The sequence below is a fragment of the Staurois parvus genome, unplaced genomic scaffold (assembly GCF_062004578.1).
Source record: "Staurois parvus isolate SC_StPar_1 unplaced genomic scaffold, SC_StPar_1.0 ptg001286l, whole genome shotgun sequence".
NCBI classification, from domain to species: domain Eukaryota; kingdom Metazoa; phylum Chordata; class Amphibia; order Anura; family Ranidae; genus Staurois; species Staurois parvus.
The window spans coordinates 247,900-267,032 of record NW_028319082.1 but is presented as its reverse complement, the minus strand read 5'-3'; the positions used below and the strand labels follow the sequence as shown (position 1 = coordinate 267,032).

The following is a 19,133-nucleotide window of genomic DNA, read 5'->3' as shown; positions in this document are numbered from 1 at the left end:
TGGCTAATCCGTACATTACTGGATGTTCATCATACCTGGTGTAAAGTACACCTCCGGAATGTGAGTGTATTTCTTATGTTTAATTGATGAATAAAAGTTTATAAGGATAAAGCGCTATGTGGAGTTCTTTTTTAATGAGAAATACAGCCGATACAAAGACGCTTATCAGGAGGGAGCTTACTTTGGAGTCATCAGTCAGAAAGCTGATCTTCTGAGTCCATATGGGACAAAAGTGCAGTTACACCGTAAACATTGTATAAGGTGAGGTCACACTGTGTGAGGTGAGCAGATATATGGTGGATGATGTCTTTGTACAGGAATTTATGACAGATGCACATATTTTTCGTTATCCAAAAGGAGGATTCACTGAAGTACACTTTATTGATTGAACTTGAGTTTTTAAATTACTTTTGTCTAATTCATACTTAAAAAGTTATATTTTTTTGTGTGGTTTTTGTTTTTTATATATATATTGTTTATATATTTTTATTTCAATTTTAATAATTTTTCTACTATTTTATCTTCTTTATATATATTTTATTTTTTTCACTTTGTTTTTTGTTATATAAGGATTGTGCCATTGTTCCATGTAGCACAGAATTTTTTCACTTCACAAAATGTTTGAAAGAATAAAAAAAGACTAGAAAGGAAATGAATAGAAAGAATAAAAGATAAAAAAGAGACAGGAATAGAATAGTAAAGAAAAGAATAGAATAGAAAAAAATAGAATAGAATAAATCAGAGTATAATAAAAAAAGAATAGACTACACAAGAATAAAATAGAATAGAAAAGAAATGAATAGAAAGAATAGAATACAACAGAATAACATAGAAAATAATAGAATAAAATAGTTTAGAATAGAAAAGCAAGGAAAAGAAAAAAGAAGAGTAGAATAGAATAAAATAGAATTGACACTAGAATAAAATAGAATAGAATAAATTAAAAAAGAAAAGAGAGGAATAGAAAATAGAATAGAAAAAAGACAGCATAGAATAAAACAGAATAGAAAAGAACAGACTACACCAGAATAAAATAGAATATAAAAAAAGAAAATTAAATAGAATAACAGAATATAATAGAGAATAAAAGAACAGAATAAAAATAATATATTAGAATAGAATAAAATAGAATGATTACAGCCATCTTACAAAATTTGGAACAATTAATAAATATACAAAATTAATTTGAATATATGAAATAAATTCAGAAAACGAATCATTCTAACATAACGAATATGAGGAAATGAAATTATTAGCTTAACGAAGGAATCCTGAAACAAAACAAATGTTTCCATCGCGCACATGATCCGTTTTTCCTTGGAAAAAACGTGACTGAACCGATAAAAAAAAACGGAACGTCCGTGTGAAAGGAATCTTGCACCCCGGACACATCGGGTGTGACTTGGCATGCGATTCATATGCCCTGTGACTTGCAAATTGCATGCCAAGTCGCACCCTATTGTCCACCATTAGAGCGGTCATATTGGTGTGGTTCAGACTTGGTCAGAGCCACACCGATTTCTAAAGTAGTCCACGCACTACTTTTGTTTCCATTTGCATAGACATCTGAGTCAGATGTCTTGCGAGTTGCAACTGCAATCGGCAGGTCACCCAATTTTAAAATCGGCTTTGATGTGACCCGGGGATTAGCCTCTTTGATATTGAACACTCCTGAGTGCCCCCCGCCGGGCTGTGTGGTTCCTTCCGTCATCCCCGATGTCTCTGCTGAGTCCTGTAGTGACATCGGGGTCAGAGGAAGGAACCATGGCATGTGCCGGCAGACACAGACATCCCACACTTCCGGAAGAGCTGAATACTGAAGAGTCTGGTGGAGGCTGCAGCACAGGGACGGAGGAAAGGTAGGAGACATGGACCGCCTGAGAGGGGAGTATGGAAACTCTTCCATTGCAGGGATGTCGCTTCTCAATTTTTTTTTCGCCCTGACAAGGTCACCTAAATGACTTTTATTTTGTGTGTTTCTTATACATATTAATGTGAATCCTTTGTGGTGCAATTGAAATTCTCAATCCTTTTGTATATCATCTTCACCTCCTCCACCAGTATACACAGAGCTGGAGCAGAGATCTTTGCTCTTTCTTTTTTTTAGGGTGCAAATATGTTCTGCATCCTCTCTCTATAATAACATAGATGTATGACTAAATCATATACAGGCTTCTGAAATTGATATACCACCGCCACAATTCACAGTTCTGTCCATCTGCTGTAGGCATAACATAGACTAGGGATGAGTTTGGGTTCTTGCTTTTTCTTTATCCTCAGCACAAATATTTCCATTCTGCGTCCTCTCTGTATAATAACATAGACACATGGCCACGTACCTACAAGGGGTTTTAGGTAGGTAACCTTTTGTTGTGTGTTTATTTTCCAGGATCGTAGGAGTAAACCACTTTGCAGCAGGTACAAGTTATACAGCCGTAATGGCAGCCTATAAAGATAACGCATATACGGTCCCTCTCTCAGAAGAAGACCCCCTGACTGTGGAAGATACTATTTACCTTTTCATGATAATACCAGATATGGATGCCAGCAGCTTCAATCTTTCAGTGGTGAATCTTTATGCCTCTCCTACCAACTCAAGCGACACCAAGTACTATCTTCTTAAGAACGGGTAAGTACACAACACACAGGTTAGTAGCTCTGCGTGTTCTTTGTACACTTGGACTACAGAAATAATTCACTGAATGCCCAGAACAATATATCCCCCTAACCTCTTATGTAGCACTGTGCGTGTATCAATGGCGGATCACCGGCCCTTTATTTACCCAGCGCCATTTATAAACCGCACTGGGTAAAAAGTCATCAGGCAGCCAATCAGTTGGGGGATCTCTGTGTACCTGGCTGTCATTAGGCGGCTGGGTACACTGAGACACTGTATTCAACTGATCCAAGGGGCTGGGTACCAAGTAATCCCTATGATTGGCAGTGTTGAGCTAGATGTTACGTTCGACTCAAACATAGGCCATTTGTGTGTTCGGCAAACACATGACTGGTAAGGGTGTTCGGCGGACTGTTCACTCTCCACGCCCCACAATGTACTGCGCCCTGACAGGTGGAGGACAGTGCATTGTGATTTGCCAAAGCAATGCACCTGACCTGTGGTCAGGTGCAATGCTTTGGCCAATCACATCACATGATGACATCACAAGGGGCGGGATGACTCCACCCCTTGTGACATCATCACAGTATTTCATCCCAGATCAGCAAAGTTGTCAGACGGAGGTAGGGAGAGCGGAGTTGTTTTTTTTTTTTTTTTCGGGGCGGCGGGCATCGTGATTGACGTTGGATCTACTTTGGGGGACCTTTTTCTTTATTTTTTTTAATAAAGGACTTGTCAAAGACTTTCTTCTGTCTTTTTTCACACTACACTTTTTTTTTTTGTGAATGGGTAGTGGTACCATGTACCCCATTATTCATTCACGTGGGGGGGGGGGCAGGATCTGGGGGCCCCCTTGTTAAAGGGGGCTTCCAGATTCTGATAAGCCCCCCACCCACAGACCCCCACAACCACCAGCCACAATTGTGGGGAAGAGGCCCTTATCCCCATCAACATGCGGACAAGGTGCTTTTTGGGGGGTTGGCACGCCCTTTGCAGCTATAACAGCTTCAACTCTTCTGGGAAGGCCATCCACAAGGTTTAGGAGGGTGTCTATGGGAAGGTTGGACCATTCTTCCAGAAGCACATTTGTCAGGTCAGGCACTGATGTCGGGGGAGGAGGCCTGGCTCGCAGTCTCCACTCTAATTCATCCCAAAGGTGCTCTTTGGGGTTGAGGTCAGAGTTGGGAGCATGAAATTGTCCAAAATTGTCCAAAATTTCTTGGAATGCTGATGCCCTAAGAGTTCCCTTCACTGGGCCGAGCCCAACCCCTGAAAAACAACCTCACACCATAATCCCCACTCAACCAAATGTTACACTTGGCACAATGCAGTCAGGCAAGTACCGTTCTCCTGGCAACAGCCAAACCAAGACACATCCATCGGATTGCCAGACAGAGAAGCATGATTGGTCACTCCAGAGAACACATCTCTACTGCTATAGCATCCAGTGGCGGTGTGCTTTACACTACTCCCATCAATATTCAGATCCCTACCCCTGTACCTCTGCCCACTAGCTGCTAGAATTTTCTTAACACTTCCAGAACCAGGGAGTTGAAACACCTGACCTGCAGAGCCCTCCAGTCTGACATGGGTTTGAACTCCACAGACATGCTCACTAGCTTAGTAGCTAAAGTGAGCCAAACTAAATTTTTATATATATAAAACGGTTCTTCAAAAAAACTCTAAAATACTATTAAATATTAAAAAGGTGTGTGGTGTGTGTATATATAAACTTTCCTGGCTCTTCTCCTCATGTGTCTGCCCCGCTCAATTTCCTGCCTACTTTCCCTGGCAGAGGAGATGTGTGGGCGGGGGCAAACACAGGAGGAGATGGCAGGAAGAGGAGCAGAGCCAGGAAAGTTTGAATCTAGCAGCAGGAAGAGTAGAGGTGCCGGCAGCCCATCCATCCATCCATCCATCCCCTAAGTGAAGTCTCCCCCCTCCCTCCCCTCTTCTGCCTCCCAGTACAATATTGTAAAAGTAATGTACATTAAGGTGTGTTTTTGTGGACTCTGATGTAAGGGGGGCTTTGGTGAGCAGAGACCCCCTTACATCAGAGTTCCCCTTATATCAGAGCCTCCATTAACTCAGAGTTCCCCTTTATATTCCAGAGTCAACAGAGGTCTCCCTTATGGACTCTGATGTAGAGCAGTCTGTAGACTCTAATGTATCGGAGCTCTGTGGACTTTGATGGTGGTGGTCTCTGTGGTCTCTGATAGCTGGGGCTCTGCATACTGTAATGGTGGGGGGCTCTACAGACTCTGATGGTGAGGGGCTCTGCAGGCTCTGATGGTGGGGGCTTCTGTGGAATGGGAATGGGCTCTGTGAACTCTAAGGGTAGGGGGGCTCTGTGGACTCTGATGGTGGGGGGCTGTACATACTGTCCTGGTTGGAGGCTCTATGGACTCTGATGGTGGGGGACTCTGCAGCCTCTGATGGTGGGGGGGTTCTGCAGATTGTGAGGGTGGGGGACTCTATGGAATCTGATGTTGGGGGGCTCTGAGGAATCTAATGTTAGGGGGGCTCTGTGGACTTTGATGGTGGGGTAATGGAACTCTGTGAGTTCAGATGTAAAGGGGGAACTCTGAAGATTCAGGTGTGAAGGGAAAACTGAGGATTAAGATGTAAAGAGGGAACTCTGTGGACTCTGATGTAGGGGGGCTCCTGTGATTAAATGAATATGATTAGAAATGTTATTTATTCACAAAATATATGTATAGTGTATACTACAAATAAATTGCCATACGCTGCTAAAGTGTTTGGGTTTGGGGTTGGCTTGAAGAAAAGGTGGCAACTCTACAGAGAACAACAGGAAGGGCGTCCGATGCAGAACATGTGGAATGGTCCTACTGTGGGACCCTAATAAAGGGACTATGATTGGCGTAAAGGCCCTGGGCTCAGAGGGAATAGGGGTTCAGGGGGGCCCTTCATGGTCTCTTGCACCAGGGTCCTGAAGGTTCTAGTTACACCACTGAGACATGCTATATATATATATATTGCTCAAAAAATTAAAGGATCGTTTTTTAATCAGAGTCGCATCAAGTTGATGACCCTCCTGGGATATTGATCTGGTCAGGTAAGTAGCAGAGGGGGTTGTTAATCAGTTTCAGCTGCTTTGGTGTTAATGAAATTTAACAGGTGCACTAGATGGGCAACAATGAGATGACCCCCAAAACAGGAATGGTTTTACAGGTGGAGGCCACTGACATTTTTTCCTTACTCATCTTTTCTGACTGTTTTTCACTCGTTTTGCATTTGGCCGGGGTCAGTGTCACTACTGGTAGCATGAGGCCATACCTGGACCCTACAGAGGTTGCACAGGCAGTCCAACTCCTCCAGGATGGCACATCAATACGTGCCATTGCCAGAAGGTTTGCTGTGTCTCCCAGCACAGTCTCAAGAGCATGGAGGAGATTCCAGGAGACAGACAGTTACTCTAGGAGAGCTGGACAGGGCCGTAGAAGGTCCTTAACCCATCAGCAGGAACGGTATCTGCTCCTTTGTGCAAGGAGGAACAGGATGAGCCCTGCCAGAGCCCTACAAAATGACCTCCAGCAGGCCACTGGTGTGAATGTCTCTGACCAAACAATCAGAAACAGACTTCATGAAGGTGGCCTGAGGGCCCGACGTCCTCTAGTGGGCCCTGTGCTCACTGCCCGGCACCATAGAGCTGGATTGGCATTTGCCATTGAACACCAGAATTGGCAGGTCCACCACTGGCTCCCTGTGCTCTTCATAGATGATAGCAGGTTCACCCTGAGCACATGTGACAGACATGAAAGGGTCTGGAGAAGCCATGTAGAACGTTATGCTGCCTGTAACATGGTTCAGCATGACCGTTTTGGTGGTGGGTCAGTGATGGTCTGGGGAGGCATATCCATGGAGGGACACAGAGACCTCTACAGGCTAGACAATGGCCCCCTGATTGACATTAGGTATGGGGATGAAATCCTTGGACCCATTGTCAGACCCTGCGCTGGTGAAGTGGGTCCTGGGTTCCTCCTGGTGCAGTGGGTCCTGGGTTCCTCCTGGTGCAGTGGGTCCTGGGTTCCTCCTGGTGCAGTGGGTCCTGGGTTCCTCCTGGTGCAGTGGGTCCTGGGTTCCTTCTGATGTAGTCGGTCCTGGGTTGCTCTTGGTGTACAACAATGCATGGCCTCATGTGGTGAGAGTATGCAGGCAGTTCCTGGAGGATGGAGGAATTCCATTGAATGGCCCCCTATTTCACTTGACCTAAAACCAATTGAACACTTCTGGGATGTCATGTTTTGGTTCATCCAGGTTGCACCTCAGACTGTCCAGGAGCTCAGTGATGCCCTGGTCCAGATCTGGGAGGAAATCCCCCAGGACACCATCCGTGGTCTCATTAGGAGCGTGCCCCAACATTGTCAGGCATGCATACAAGCACGTGGGGGCCACACAGACTACTGAGGACCATTCTGAGTTGCTGCAATGATATTTCACCAACATGGACTTGTTTACTGCATCATTTTTTCACTTTGATTTTCGGAGTGTCTTTGAATTCAGTCCTCTGTAGGTCGATCATTTTCATTTCCATCAAACGATGGGACATCCTTACGTTCCTAACACATCACCCCGTCCATATCAGGATAAAGACTCAGTATGAGATTTTTTCCCCAGTGAGATCAGATGTGTTCTCAAAGTGTTCCTTAATGAACAAAGTGAAGGCATGTATGGACTGTATTTACTGAATATAATACAATGAACGCATGTTCTGTATTGTTCACCTATAAAGTAATGAATGCAGCCCATATATTGATCAGCTCTATTAGTATGTACCAGTATTGTGTTCTAATCTTTAGATTGCAGTAACTGAAAGCTGATGAAAGGTTTCTGTATCCAGGTGCCCATCTACTGATATATCTACTGACCAGCTAACAGTGACTAGCAATGGAGTCGGCATTGAATCTCGGTTTGCTATGAAAGTCTTCAAGATCACCAGTTCTAACATGGTCTTTCTCTATGCTGAACTTAAACTCTGCACTAATGATTGCACCGTGGTAAGACTCAACGTACACATAGAGGATGTTCTGTGATTTCTGTGCCTGAAGGAGCAGTTAGGGATTGTTTTGTCAAGTTGGTAGTCAGCTGCCCAATTGGCCCATTGGTCCAAGGGGCCCCTCAAAGCCCCAGGCATTTTCTTGCTCTGGATGATCTTGCACTAGCCTAAGGGTGCCAGGTTTGGGGGTTAGGAAAAGCATTTATTTTTAAAACCCTTAATGAAGTGTGTATAACAATTCCTCTTTCCTCTTGATAACCAGACCTCAGATCTCAGCAACCTGGTGCTAACAACTGATGCAGTGCTTTCCATACTGTACATTCACAGCAGTCCCTGTCCTCATGGAATTTAAAATCTAAGGTCCCTATATCACATACATGCACACAAACTAGGGCCAATTTAGACAGGAGCCATTTATTCTACCATCATGTCATTGGAGGAAACAATCACAAGCAGAACATACAAACTCCATGCAGATTGAGTTGTGACTGAGATTGCATTGGAGGTCCTGAGTGCTACAAGCCAAGAGTGCTAACAGTCACGCCGATGTGCTGCTCCAGCATCCACAGTCAGCTTTCTGATCATTGAATGGCCTTATTAAGATGCTTCAAGGTGTTTATGGACTGAAAAAATTTAAAAAAATGCCACCACCAAGCTTAAAGCGGCTCTTCAGTCATTTCTTTAAAAATTAAAAGTCAGCAGCTACAGTTTTTGCAGCTGCTGACTTTTAATTTTCAAAGAAATTATGGAAAAAACACTTTAAGCTTCGTGGTGGGCATTTGTTCTATTTTTCAGTCCATAAACACCTTGAAGCATTTAAAAAATCTTGATAAACAGACATTCACCTGTTCAGGGTTCCAGCACTGTCCTCACCAGGGCTGGTTTCTTTACTTGTCTCTGGTCCACTGCATGTTAACTGTGGGCATCTTGTGGCTTCACAGTCGGCTGTGCATGTGTGACCCACACTGCACTTTGTGAATGGTCCTGCAGCCTTGGGACCTGTGATGTGTCCCAGGAGGTCCCAAGCAGAGAGAGAACTTCCACTTGAGTTGCCTAGGAAGTAGGAGTGGCTACCTGTCAACACTGGGTACCTGCTCTCCCCCCCAAAAAAAAGTTCCAACTATGGCAGAGGAGGGGGGGAGGAAGAGCATCAGAACTTCTTCTTTTGGGTGAAGTTTTGTTTAAAGATGCCAGTTTCCCTCCCGGTTTTCTGCTGTTTTTGCAAACCAAGCAGGCAGACCATTTCTGTATGTGATGAGCATGAAAGCTGAATTAATGGCCAACTCCATACAAAAGTTGGGAATTAAAATCATATGCTGGCCTCTGCTATTGAGATACCACCACCAGAATTCACAGTTCTGCCAATCTTCTGTAACCATAACATGGAGTAGGGAATTGATGGTGTCATGCCCACCTTACAAAGACAATTGATAGAGTGATGCATATCCCCAACAATGACAATTGAAGTCATGCTCATCCCCAGCAAAGACAATTGATGGTTTCATGCTTATCTCCAACAAAGACAATTGAGGGAGTCATGCTTATCCCCAACAAAGATAATTGGGGGAGTCATGCTTATCCCCAACAAAGGCAATTGATGGTTTCATGCTTATCCCCAACAAAGATAATTGGGGGAGTCATGCTTATCCCCAACAAAGGCAATTGATGGTTTCATGCTTTTCCCCAACAAAGGCAATTGATGGTTTCATGCTCACCCCTAACAAAGACAATGGATGGTGTCATGCTGCCCCGATACAATGTAGAATAAATAGGTGATTGGGGAATATGGCTTAGAGTGACTGAAACTAATGTGGAGGGGAAATGCAAACTATTCCAGGGAAGTCTCACCATTGGAGTGCTGGAAGAACCTGGTGCGCCCGCATCCTCCACTGTTTCCATTGTGGGGATAACACAGATAAAGGAACTTGAAGGGGATGTTGTGACTTTAGCATAGCTGTGGTGTTTCTTGGATACAATTTGCAGTTCCTTCATGGATTTTACTTGTCTGGAATTTCTTTTAAATTACTTTTATTTCTTTACAGACCTGCAGCTCTCAACCCAGATCACAGGCAATTTCAGGAATCACAACAAACATTCTGTATGCAAGTAAGTCATCTCATGTTCACAGTTTTGTTACATTAATGTTACTTGTTCCTTCAGTCACATATATTAAAGCCCAACTCCAGACAATACATTTCTTTTCTTTTTTGTTTTGGATAATGTGGGGAAAGGGTTAAAGCTTCTGTCAAGATTTAACTGCTGTCTTTGTTCCCTTTTGGGGGAGATTTTCCCTTACTTCTGTCTGACACCTGTTACCTGACCAGGGAGTTAGGAGTGATGTCCCAATAAAAAAACCTGCAGATGTTCTAACCCTTCGCTGTCATAATGAAAAGTGTCCAGGTGTCCTGTATATTTACCAGACCAAAAAAGAGAGCAAATTGCCCATTGTTGGGGATTATTGTCAGAGCTTACAAACATGTTAACGTCTATGGTGGACACAACACAATGATTTCAGCCTACAGTGAATGTGAATATTGTGTGAGATATCCAGAGTAATGGACTTTAATGTTTTTTCTGTCTCTCCAGTGACTGCATCTGTACCCTGTGGAAGTGATTTATGTGCTGCTGATGAGTATTGTGACAATAATGCTGCCTGCCAGTGCAATACAACTCTCTATGCATTGATAGGAGGTATGGTATGATATAATACAATGGTCAAAATTTGTGTGCATTAAAACCAAATATTGAATTTTCCCATAAACTATATGAAGTGCATGTAACACACATCAATGTAAGGGGGGACTACACTGACCACTAATGTAAGTAGGGCACTACACTGACCACTAATGTAAGTAGGGCACTACGCTGACCACTAATGTAATGCTTTCTCCCCAGTCCCTGGTCACCTCTGTCACCCTTGGGTATATATAGAAAACCCCTATAGTGTATAATGTACATCAAGCACATATCCATCACCTTCTCATCTCAGAAATACTGAAATAATTTATTATTTTCTTAGGAAGCCTTCCATCTCCAGTTTCTACTTGTAGTGGAAATGCAATATATAATATAAATATGTAATATACTGTGTATATATATATATATATATATATATATATATATATATATATATACAGTATATGTGAAAATGTTAGTTGAAGTAAAGTTAGTTGAAAGTTATATCCAATTTCAGGCTGAACACTACCCCCCTACAATTGTTGGGCAGTAAGGGAAGGTTGCTAAGTTAGGCAGTCTGTATTTGGACTAACTGTCGGTCGCTGGCTTTTATGATGTGCAATTCAGCTCACCACTTCCCAGCTCATCTGGTTCCAATGGCTTAGTGATTAGCAGATTTCCATCAATCAGGCCCCAAATCCTCACAGGCCACAGTCTCTCAGGTCACATCCTGAAAGCACAGCGACTCTCTCTCTCAACTCTTGGAATTCAGTCCATCAGCTCGGGAGCAGGATAATCTCCTCTCCCTGATTTAGGGGAAACAGGACAGCAACAGGTCCTCTTAGCACCTTTCTAATGGCTCTGGTCCCTCAAATGTGGGGCACAGAACCTCACCACAGATCAGGCCCCATCACTCTCTCCCTTGGACTGCCCCAGCTCTGGGCAGATTTGCCAGGGAAAACAGTAAAACTGTCCTCTTTCTGGATGCAGGGATTTATGGGAATTACAGTCCATAGCCTACCAGCCATCATTAAAAAGCATTGTCTAGTGCCCCTTTAGGAACTGCAGTTCCCACTATCCATAGCTTCTGCATGGTGAGTCTTTTCTGATTCTCCCATTGGCTCACTCTGTCCTGCCCCCTAATACCCTCTGGGAACCAATTCTGCTCTGCAAGGGGGGGATGGGGGGGGGGGGTGAGAGTGAGCAGGAAATTACACCAAGCCTGCATTTGTCAAACTGACCCTAAGGAGGGGGTGGTGGGGGGATGAGTGGGAGATGATTCTGCACACACTCAGACACGGAGCCTGCAGCCATCCACTTGGCCAAAAAGAGCGCTGGCGACTGCACAGTGGCAAAGGTACGCTAGGAAAGGACTCAGTAGACCCAATAGGAATGTTCTGGAATTTTATGGAATATTCACTGCTTGCTGCCCTCAACAGACTGGGGTGGTCCAAATACACTAGATGCAAATGGAGAAACAGAAAAAGGGCGCACCGATCTAGTGTATTATTGTTTAAAATATTTATTGAAGAAACAAAGTAAGTATCATACTCACAAGAGACATAAAAACACAGGCATGTCAAGCTGAACAAGATGTATGATCCAAACAACATCTGAGTCCATACGATGGAACCTTGGATGACCAACTGGCTAACGTGTTTTGAGGACACAACCTCTTCTTCAGAGCCAACACTACAGGAGTCTGAATATCTCTCTATATAAGTTACTAAATTATATCAAAAGGGCCATATCAGAACCACCTGAAGGCTGAGCCTGACATCACATGGCCCATTAGCATCCAAAACGAACATTGGATAAGACAAAAAAAATGTACGTGTTAGCCAGTTGGTCATCCACGGTTCCATCGTATGGACTCACATGTTGTTTGAATCATACATCTTGTTCAGTTTGACATGCCTGTGTTTTTATGTCTATTGTGAGTATACTTACTTTGTTTCTTCAATAAATATTTTAAACGATAATGCACTAGGTCGGTGCGCCCTTTTTCTGTTTCTCCATTTGCATCTAGTGAATGAGGGGAACACAGAGATGGCTCAAATACCCAATGCCCACCGGATGTTTCCATTAGACTGGCTGGGGAGGGGGGGTGGCAAATGGGTAGACTTATAGCTGGCAGCACTCGGCTACAGCAGAAACCCCCTATAGTGTATAATGTACATCAAGCACATCACCGTCACCTTCTCATCTCAGAAATGCTGAATGAATTTACTCTTTTTTTCAGGAAGCCTTCCATCTCCAAATTTGACTTGTACTGGAGCAAAGTTCAATATACAAATGTCAAAATGTTGGTTGGAAGCAAATGGTTATAATACGTCCGATATAAGGCTGAACAGCACCGAGTATTTTGCAGTAAGGGAGGTTGTGGATGGAACATCGGAGATGACCATTCATCGTCCATTGATGACCTCTGACAGTAACACTGAAGCTGTGGTAAGTTCTCCTGACACGGTCTGACTCTTTGTTATACAAGAGAAGAAAAAAAACACATATATTAAAATACGTATGAATAAAACATTTATATATATCCAGGTGCTGGGTTACAACAAGTTTTAGAGATATTGCCCTTTATTCTTCTCTCCCACCACTGAGATATTGATGTCATGCTGCACCATCCCCCTCCACCCAGCGGGGGAAGAGCTAAAGCCAAGCAAGCATTAAGGGAGTTAGAGAGCGAGCACCTCAGTCTGGATATTCTCCTGCCAGCGGGAGACCATACCAGTGGAGATCCAAGCCTGAAACTGGGAGTGAGGACACCCAGGGCAGCGCAGTACCACCCACATCACAGCACTTGCACCGCTGCCACTGGGAGACTGGAGCTTCCACTCACCCTATACTTCCTACCACTGATCATCAGAAGATTTTGAGGAGAGACCGAGGGAGGTCCTCTTCTACAGTGCAGAGCAATACAAAGCAGCCTCTTTGGGCTGACAGGTAAGAGATCCGTGTTGTTTACATAGAGACCTCTCCCTGTCAGCTCCGCCAACGATTACTGAGTCCCGAGAATCAACAGCCCGGACCCGATGATTGACATGCCGAGGAGCCAATAGCGGTGCGGGTAGGGAGTGCACTAGCAAAATCACGTGTATATATATATACAGTCAGGTCCATAAATATTGGGACATCAACACAATTCTAACATTTTTGGCTCTATACACCACCACAATGAATTTGAAATGAAACAAACAAGATGTGCTTTAACTGCAGACTGTCAGCTTTAATTTGAGAGTATTTACATCCAAATCAGGTGAACGGTGTAGGAATTACAACAGTTTGCATATGTGCCTTCCACTTGTTAAGGGACCAAAAGTAATGGGACAGAATAATAATCATAAATCAAACTTTCACTTTTTAATACTTGGTTACAAATCCTTTGCAGTCAATGACAGCCTGAAGTGTGGAACGCATAGACATCACCAGACGCTGGGTTTCATCCCTGGTGATGCTCTGCCAGGCCTCTACTGCAACTGTCTTCAGTTCCTGCTTGTCCTTGGGGCATTTTCCCTTCAGTTTTGTCTTCAGCAAGTGAAATGCTCAATCGGATTCAGGTCAGGTGATTGACTTGGCCATTGCAGAACATTCCACTTCTTTGGTGGCTTTTGCAGTCTGCTTTGGGTCATTGTCCATCTGCACTGTGAAGCGTCCAATGAGTTGTGAAGCATTTGGCTGAATATGAGCCGATAATATTCCCGAAACACTTCACAATTCATCCGGCTGCTTCTGTCAGCAGTCACATCATCAATAAATACAAGAGAAGCAGTTCCATTGGCAGCCATACATGCCCACGCCATGACACTACCACCACCATGATCACTGATGAGGTGGTATGCTGAGGACCATGAGCAGTTCCTTCTCCATACTCTTCTCTTCCCATCACTCTGGTACAAGTTGATGTCGGTCTCATCTGTCCATAGGATGTTGTTCCAGAACTGTGAAGGCTTTTTTACATGTCGTTTGGCAAACTCTAATCTGGCCTTCCTGTTGTTGAGGCTCACCAATGGTTTCCATCTTGTGGTGAACCCTCTGTATTCACTCTGGTGAAGTCTTCTCTTGATTGGTGACTTTGACACACATACACCTACCTCCTGGAGAGTGTTCTTGATCTGGCCAACTGTTGTGAAGGGTGTTTTCTTCACCAGGGAAAGAATTCTTCGGTCATCCACCACAGTTGTTTTCCGTGGTCTTCCGGGTCTTTTGGTGTTGCTGAGCTCACCGCTGCGTTCCTTCTTTTTAAGAATGTTCCAAACAGTTGTTTTGGCCACACCTAATGTTTTTGCTATCTCTGTGATGAGGTTGTTTTGTTTTTTCAGCCTAATGATGGCTTCACTGATAGTGACAGCTCTTTGGATCTCATCTTGAGAGTTGACAGCAACAGATTCCAAATGCAAATAGCACACTTGAAATGAACTCTGGACCTTTTATCTGCTCATTGTAATTGGGATAATGAGAGAATAACATGGCCTGGCCATGGAACAGCTGAAAAGCCAATTGTCCCATTACTTTTGGTCCCTTAACAAGTGGGAGGCACATATGCAAACTGTTGTAATTCCTACACCGTTCACCTGATTTGGATGTAAATACCCTCAAATTAAAGCTGACAGTCTGCAGTTAAAGCACATCTTGTTCATTTCATTTCAAATCCATTGTGGTGGTGTATAGAGCCAAAAATTTTAGAATTGTGTCCATGTCCCAATATTTATGGACCTGACTGTATGTATATATATATATATATATATATACATGATTTTGCACATCCCTACCACCCTGTAGCAGTACTTATGCTATAGGGCGGACGGGAAGTGTTTAAAACCTTACTTTTCAGAACGGGTGTACTCATTTATGCTGAGCACTATATATATATATATATATATATATATATATATATATATATAGTACCTGCATGTGACTTTCAGCCTCTTACAGTCCCCATATATTGGGGCTCCGACTGTGAAAAGGAGAGGCAGCACAAGGAGTCAGTTAGTTCATGTGCTGACAAGGGGCATGTTGATAGGAGGAGAGTGACAAACGGGTGAGCTCTTCAGTCCTCTGCTTCTCCTTTCACTGTACAGTCACAAGCTGAGGGAGAGTCCAGGATGACCTAACCATATGCTGACCACCAGACTGAGGACATCTATTGGTAAAAAGCACCGCCAAGGAATCCTCTGGAATGAAGTTGAACATTGCAGCAAACACTGCTTTCTTCATTTATCTTTTGATGGGCTATTCATTTTTATCTGGTTGTTTTTGGTTGGAGTTCTGCTCTAACAAAGCTGGAGACTTCCTTGTTGACTTATCAGGGAATACTCTGACATTAATAGTAACTATTGGCTAATGTGCAGATCACTGTATGGCGGGGAGTTTTCTGACCTCGTCTAATGACTTATGTGCTTCCTCTCTCTACAGGTAAATTCCACCCATATCACATACACAAATCAGCTGTATATATTTGCCCAGGCGGGTCCGATTATAACACGGAATGATGCTGTCATGAATATTTCCTGCACTTACCCGCTGTATATGGCTATCACGCTTAATGTGACCCTGCGGTCAATAATTGGGTAACTATTATTACATAATGTTGGTCTTTTAGAAATCCAAGCTGGCCATCTCTTATGGTATGCTAGAGAGACTGGGAAGGAGACTCAACACAGAGGCCTCAACTTGTTCCAAGGGTATTACTAGTACCACATCCTCTATTACAGGACACTGAAAAATAAATCAATCCCTCACAAGAAAAACTTCTAGGACTTGAAAGGTACCACACCAAAGGATAATAGTAAAAAAACATATTTTATTATACACAACATTAAAAAAGGGGTAAAATACAAAGGTACTGTTTAAAACAATTGCAGTTACATGTCATGCCAGTGGATGATAGCTAAATCCCAAGTTGGCCTTAGGTAAGTTCTCATAAAATCATCCCCAAAGGGAGATCTGACATGTACCTCTAAAGCTAAAAGCAGAGCCAAAATCAATATTGATACAAACAGGATCGGGACAAGGCGCGGGCAAGAGGGGCAACTGCCCTGGGTGCTGCGGTATCATGTGAGATGGGGGGGGGAGGGGTGCATGGACAGTTTCTACCTACAAGCTATCAGGAGCAGTGACAGAAGCTTCAGAGTAATGAACATTTTAGTGCTAGGGATGGGAGTATTTGTGTGTTAGAAGGGGAAGGAGAGGAAGATAAGTGCTAGGAGGAGGGTTGGGGGGGTGGGGGGGGGGTTGTACTGGGAAGAACTGCAGCAGTGGCGTACAATATATTTTAGGAGGTAACATTTTGGAGGGTGAGGATTCTTGCTGGGGGTAATTTGGAGAATGTGTTAGGAGGGGTGATTTTGGGAGATTTGCGCGTGGAGGGGGATTGGGGAAGAGGATTCATGCTAGTAGGGATGATTGGGGTGGATTTGTGGTAGGAAGGGAATATTGGGGGATTTGTGCTAGGAGGGGGGATTTTGAGGAGGGGATAGGGTTTATACCCACAAGGGAAATTTGAGGGCTAGAGGATTTCTGCTAGGAGGGGGGACTTGGGAGGGAGAAGATTTGAGCTGGGAGGGGGTTGGTGGGGGCAAAGATCTGTGCTGGATTTGATTTCAAGGGGGCAAGGGATTTGTACTGAAAGAGGGGCAATTTTTGCTTGAGGAGGATTTGAAAAGGAAATTTATGCTTGGGGGTAAGCATGCAGACTAGTACTCGAGTTCATTTGGGGGACAGGGAGGGATTGTCTCCTTCAAAGTATGAGATTTTTCCGTTCTTCAAAGCATCGGCATTCAGAGCCTGCACTCTTTGGATGTTTTCCACACTGCCAAAATGGTGTTCTTTCAAGCCCTTCTTCATCTTTGGGAATTTGAAAGTCACCAAAAGGAGCCAAGTCGGGGCTGTAGGCAGAGGCATATATACAGTACTACGAGGCTAACAAGGCATTTGTCTAGGGCGGCACTTTTTGTGAGGGGGGGGGGGCAGCGCTGCCTGAGGACCTGGGGACCTGGTGAGGCTCTGACATGGAATCCAAGGAGGCTGTGTGCTTCTGGAGGGTGTAAGCTTCCCACACAAGAAAGGAAGACATTGGGCTTGGCACTGGTGGGGTTTAGTGCTTTACTAACCCACTCTCTCTTTGTGGGCAGCGGCGGATGCTGGGGGCAGTTTTGTTTGGTGGAGAGTGGCGGTGGTGGGGCCCGGGGGAAGGGGGGTGTTGGTTGGGGCACCCAATTTTAGTGGCAGGGGCTGGGGGGGTGTGCTGGTGGTGGTAGGGGGACACCCAATGCTAGTGGTGGGGGATGGGGGGTGTGCTGGTGGTGCCCAATGTTAGTGTTGCCTAGGGCAGCACAAGCGCTAAATACACCACTGGCTGTAGGGTGGATGGGGACGCACCATTATGTGTTTTTCAGCCAAAAACTGACAGCCAAAGCACTGTGACTCGGTGCGTTGTCATGATGAAGCATCCAAGGTGAGCCGATCTCAGGAATCACATGAAAAACTTTGTCTCAAGCGACAAAGAACTTCTAGATAAAATCTTTGATTCACAGTTTGACCAGTAGGTACAAATCTCTTATGGACAATTTCATGTGAATAAAAAAAAAAGACCATGGATTTGACTCATTGGAGCTTTCTTGGGGCGGGATGACGTGGGTGTGTGCCATTCTAGACTTTGTTTCTTCATCTCGGGATCGTACTCCAACACTCAGGATTCATCTCCCGTGATCACTCCACTCAAATAAAGCAGGCTCTCTTTCCAAATGGGCCAACAGGTCTTGGAAAACGAGTTGCCGGTGTTCCTTCTGAACAGGTGACGGGTTTGTATAGACTTTTCTCATGTTCAAATCCTGAGTCATGATTTCATGAACAATTGACTTGATAATTGCCGTTTCCTCTGCAATCATTCTGATAGAGAGCCATCGGTCCCGGTTGAGAACAGACTTCACTGCATCCACATTCTGTTCTATTTGTGATGAAGAGCGGCGTCCTGATCGTTGTTCACCTTCAACACCTTCTCGTCCTTCCTTGAAGGCTTTGTGCCATCGGAACACTTGTGCAAATTATAGCACAGCTTCTCCAAAGGCTTTCCTCCCCATTTCCAAAGTTTCTGAAGCACTCAATCACTTGCATTTTTCTTAATATGAGGCTCTTGAACAAGGTGTCACAAAAAAGAACGTCTCGACTCTGACAGGGCTGGAATTCAACTGATTAGTGTTCTAACAAATATCTGGCACCTCACCCCAAGTGACTTTGGCCAGTTTCTCCCTTCTCAAGCATAGGAACTTCATTCTCATTATATTCTCTGCACACCTTGAACATCATACACTGCAATGCATATCTACATATGACGGAACACCTGTTACCCCAGTTGGTTGATTCCATCAGAGAAGTGCTTCCTCACCACTGGAACACAGGACCAAGGTAATATAGCTGGGCATTGCACCCAAGAACTAGACGGCACTAGCTCAGGTGCAACTGGAACTACTTTACTGAACAGAAATACCGATTTGTATACACTTCAGGAACAGGGGCAGTCCCCACATGAACAATAAAAACAAATACTATGCATTAGGATAAATACCCCACAATGGTTTAATAACAAGGTAAAGTGGACATAATACTAATCACATTTCCAGGAGGACTAGCAGACAGACAGAAACAATAGGTGACTCAATTAACTGAATTAACAATGGGAATGCACACCTAGGAGGCACATAGAGGTTGAAAGACAGTAAACACATACCACCTTAATACTGTAAACAGATTACAGCAACAGTCCTCAGCATGAGGTTGTTTTGAGCTTATTATATGGACATCTTCTTAGAGTCTCTG

At 44.0% G+C, this 19,133-nt stretch overlaps 1 protein-coding gene across 1 annotated transcript in view; it reads left to right on the top strand.

Moving 5' to 3' along the window:
- The window catches only part of LOC149437496 (uncharacterized), a 202,166-nt gene that overhangs the window by 58,286 nt on the left and 124,747 nt on the right, over nt 1–19,133 (top strand). Inside the window, exons 16-21 of the mRNA XM_089660890.1 lie at nt 2,390–2,629; nt 7,479–7,635; nt 9,677–9,740; nt 10,221–10,325; nt 12,553–12,761; nt 15,732–15,886. Coding sequence (XP_089517016.1) covers nt 2,390–2,629; nt 7,479–7,635; nt 9,677–9,740; nt 10,221–10,325; nt 12,553–12,761; nt 15,732–15,886 — 930 coding nt within the window. The remainder of the gene's footprint in view (nt 1–2,389; nt 2,630–7,478; nt 7,636–9,676; nt 9,741–10,220; nt 10,326–12,552; nt 12,762–15,731; nt 15,887–19,133) is intronic.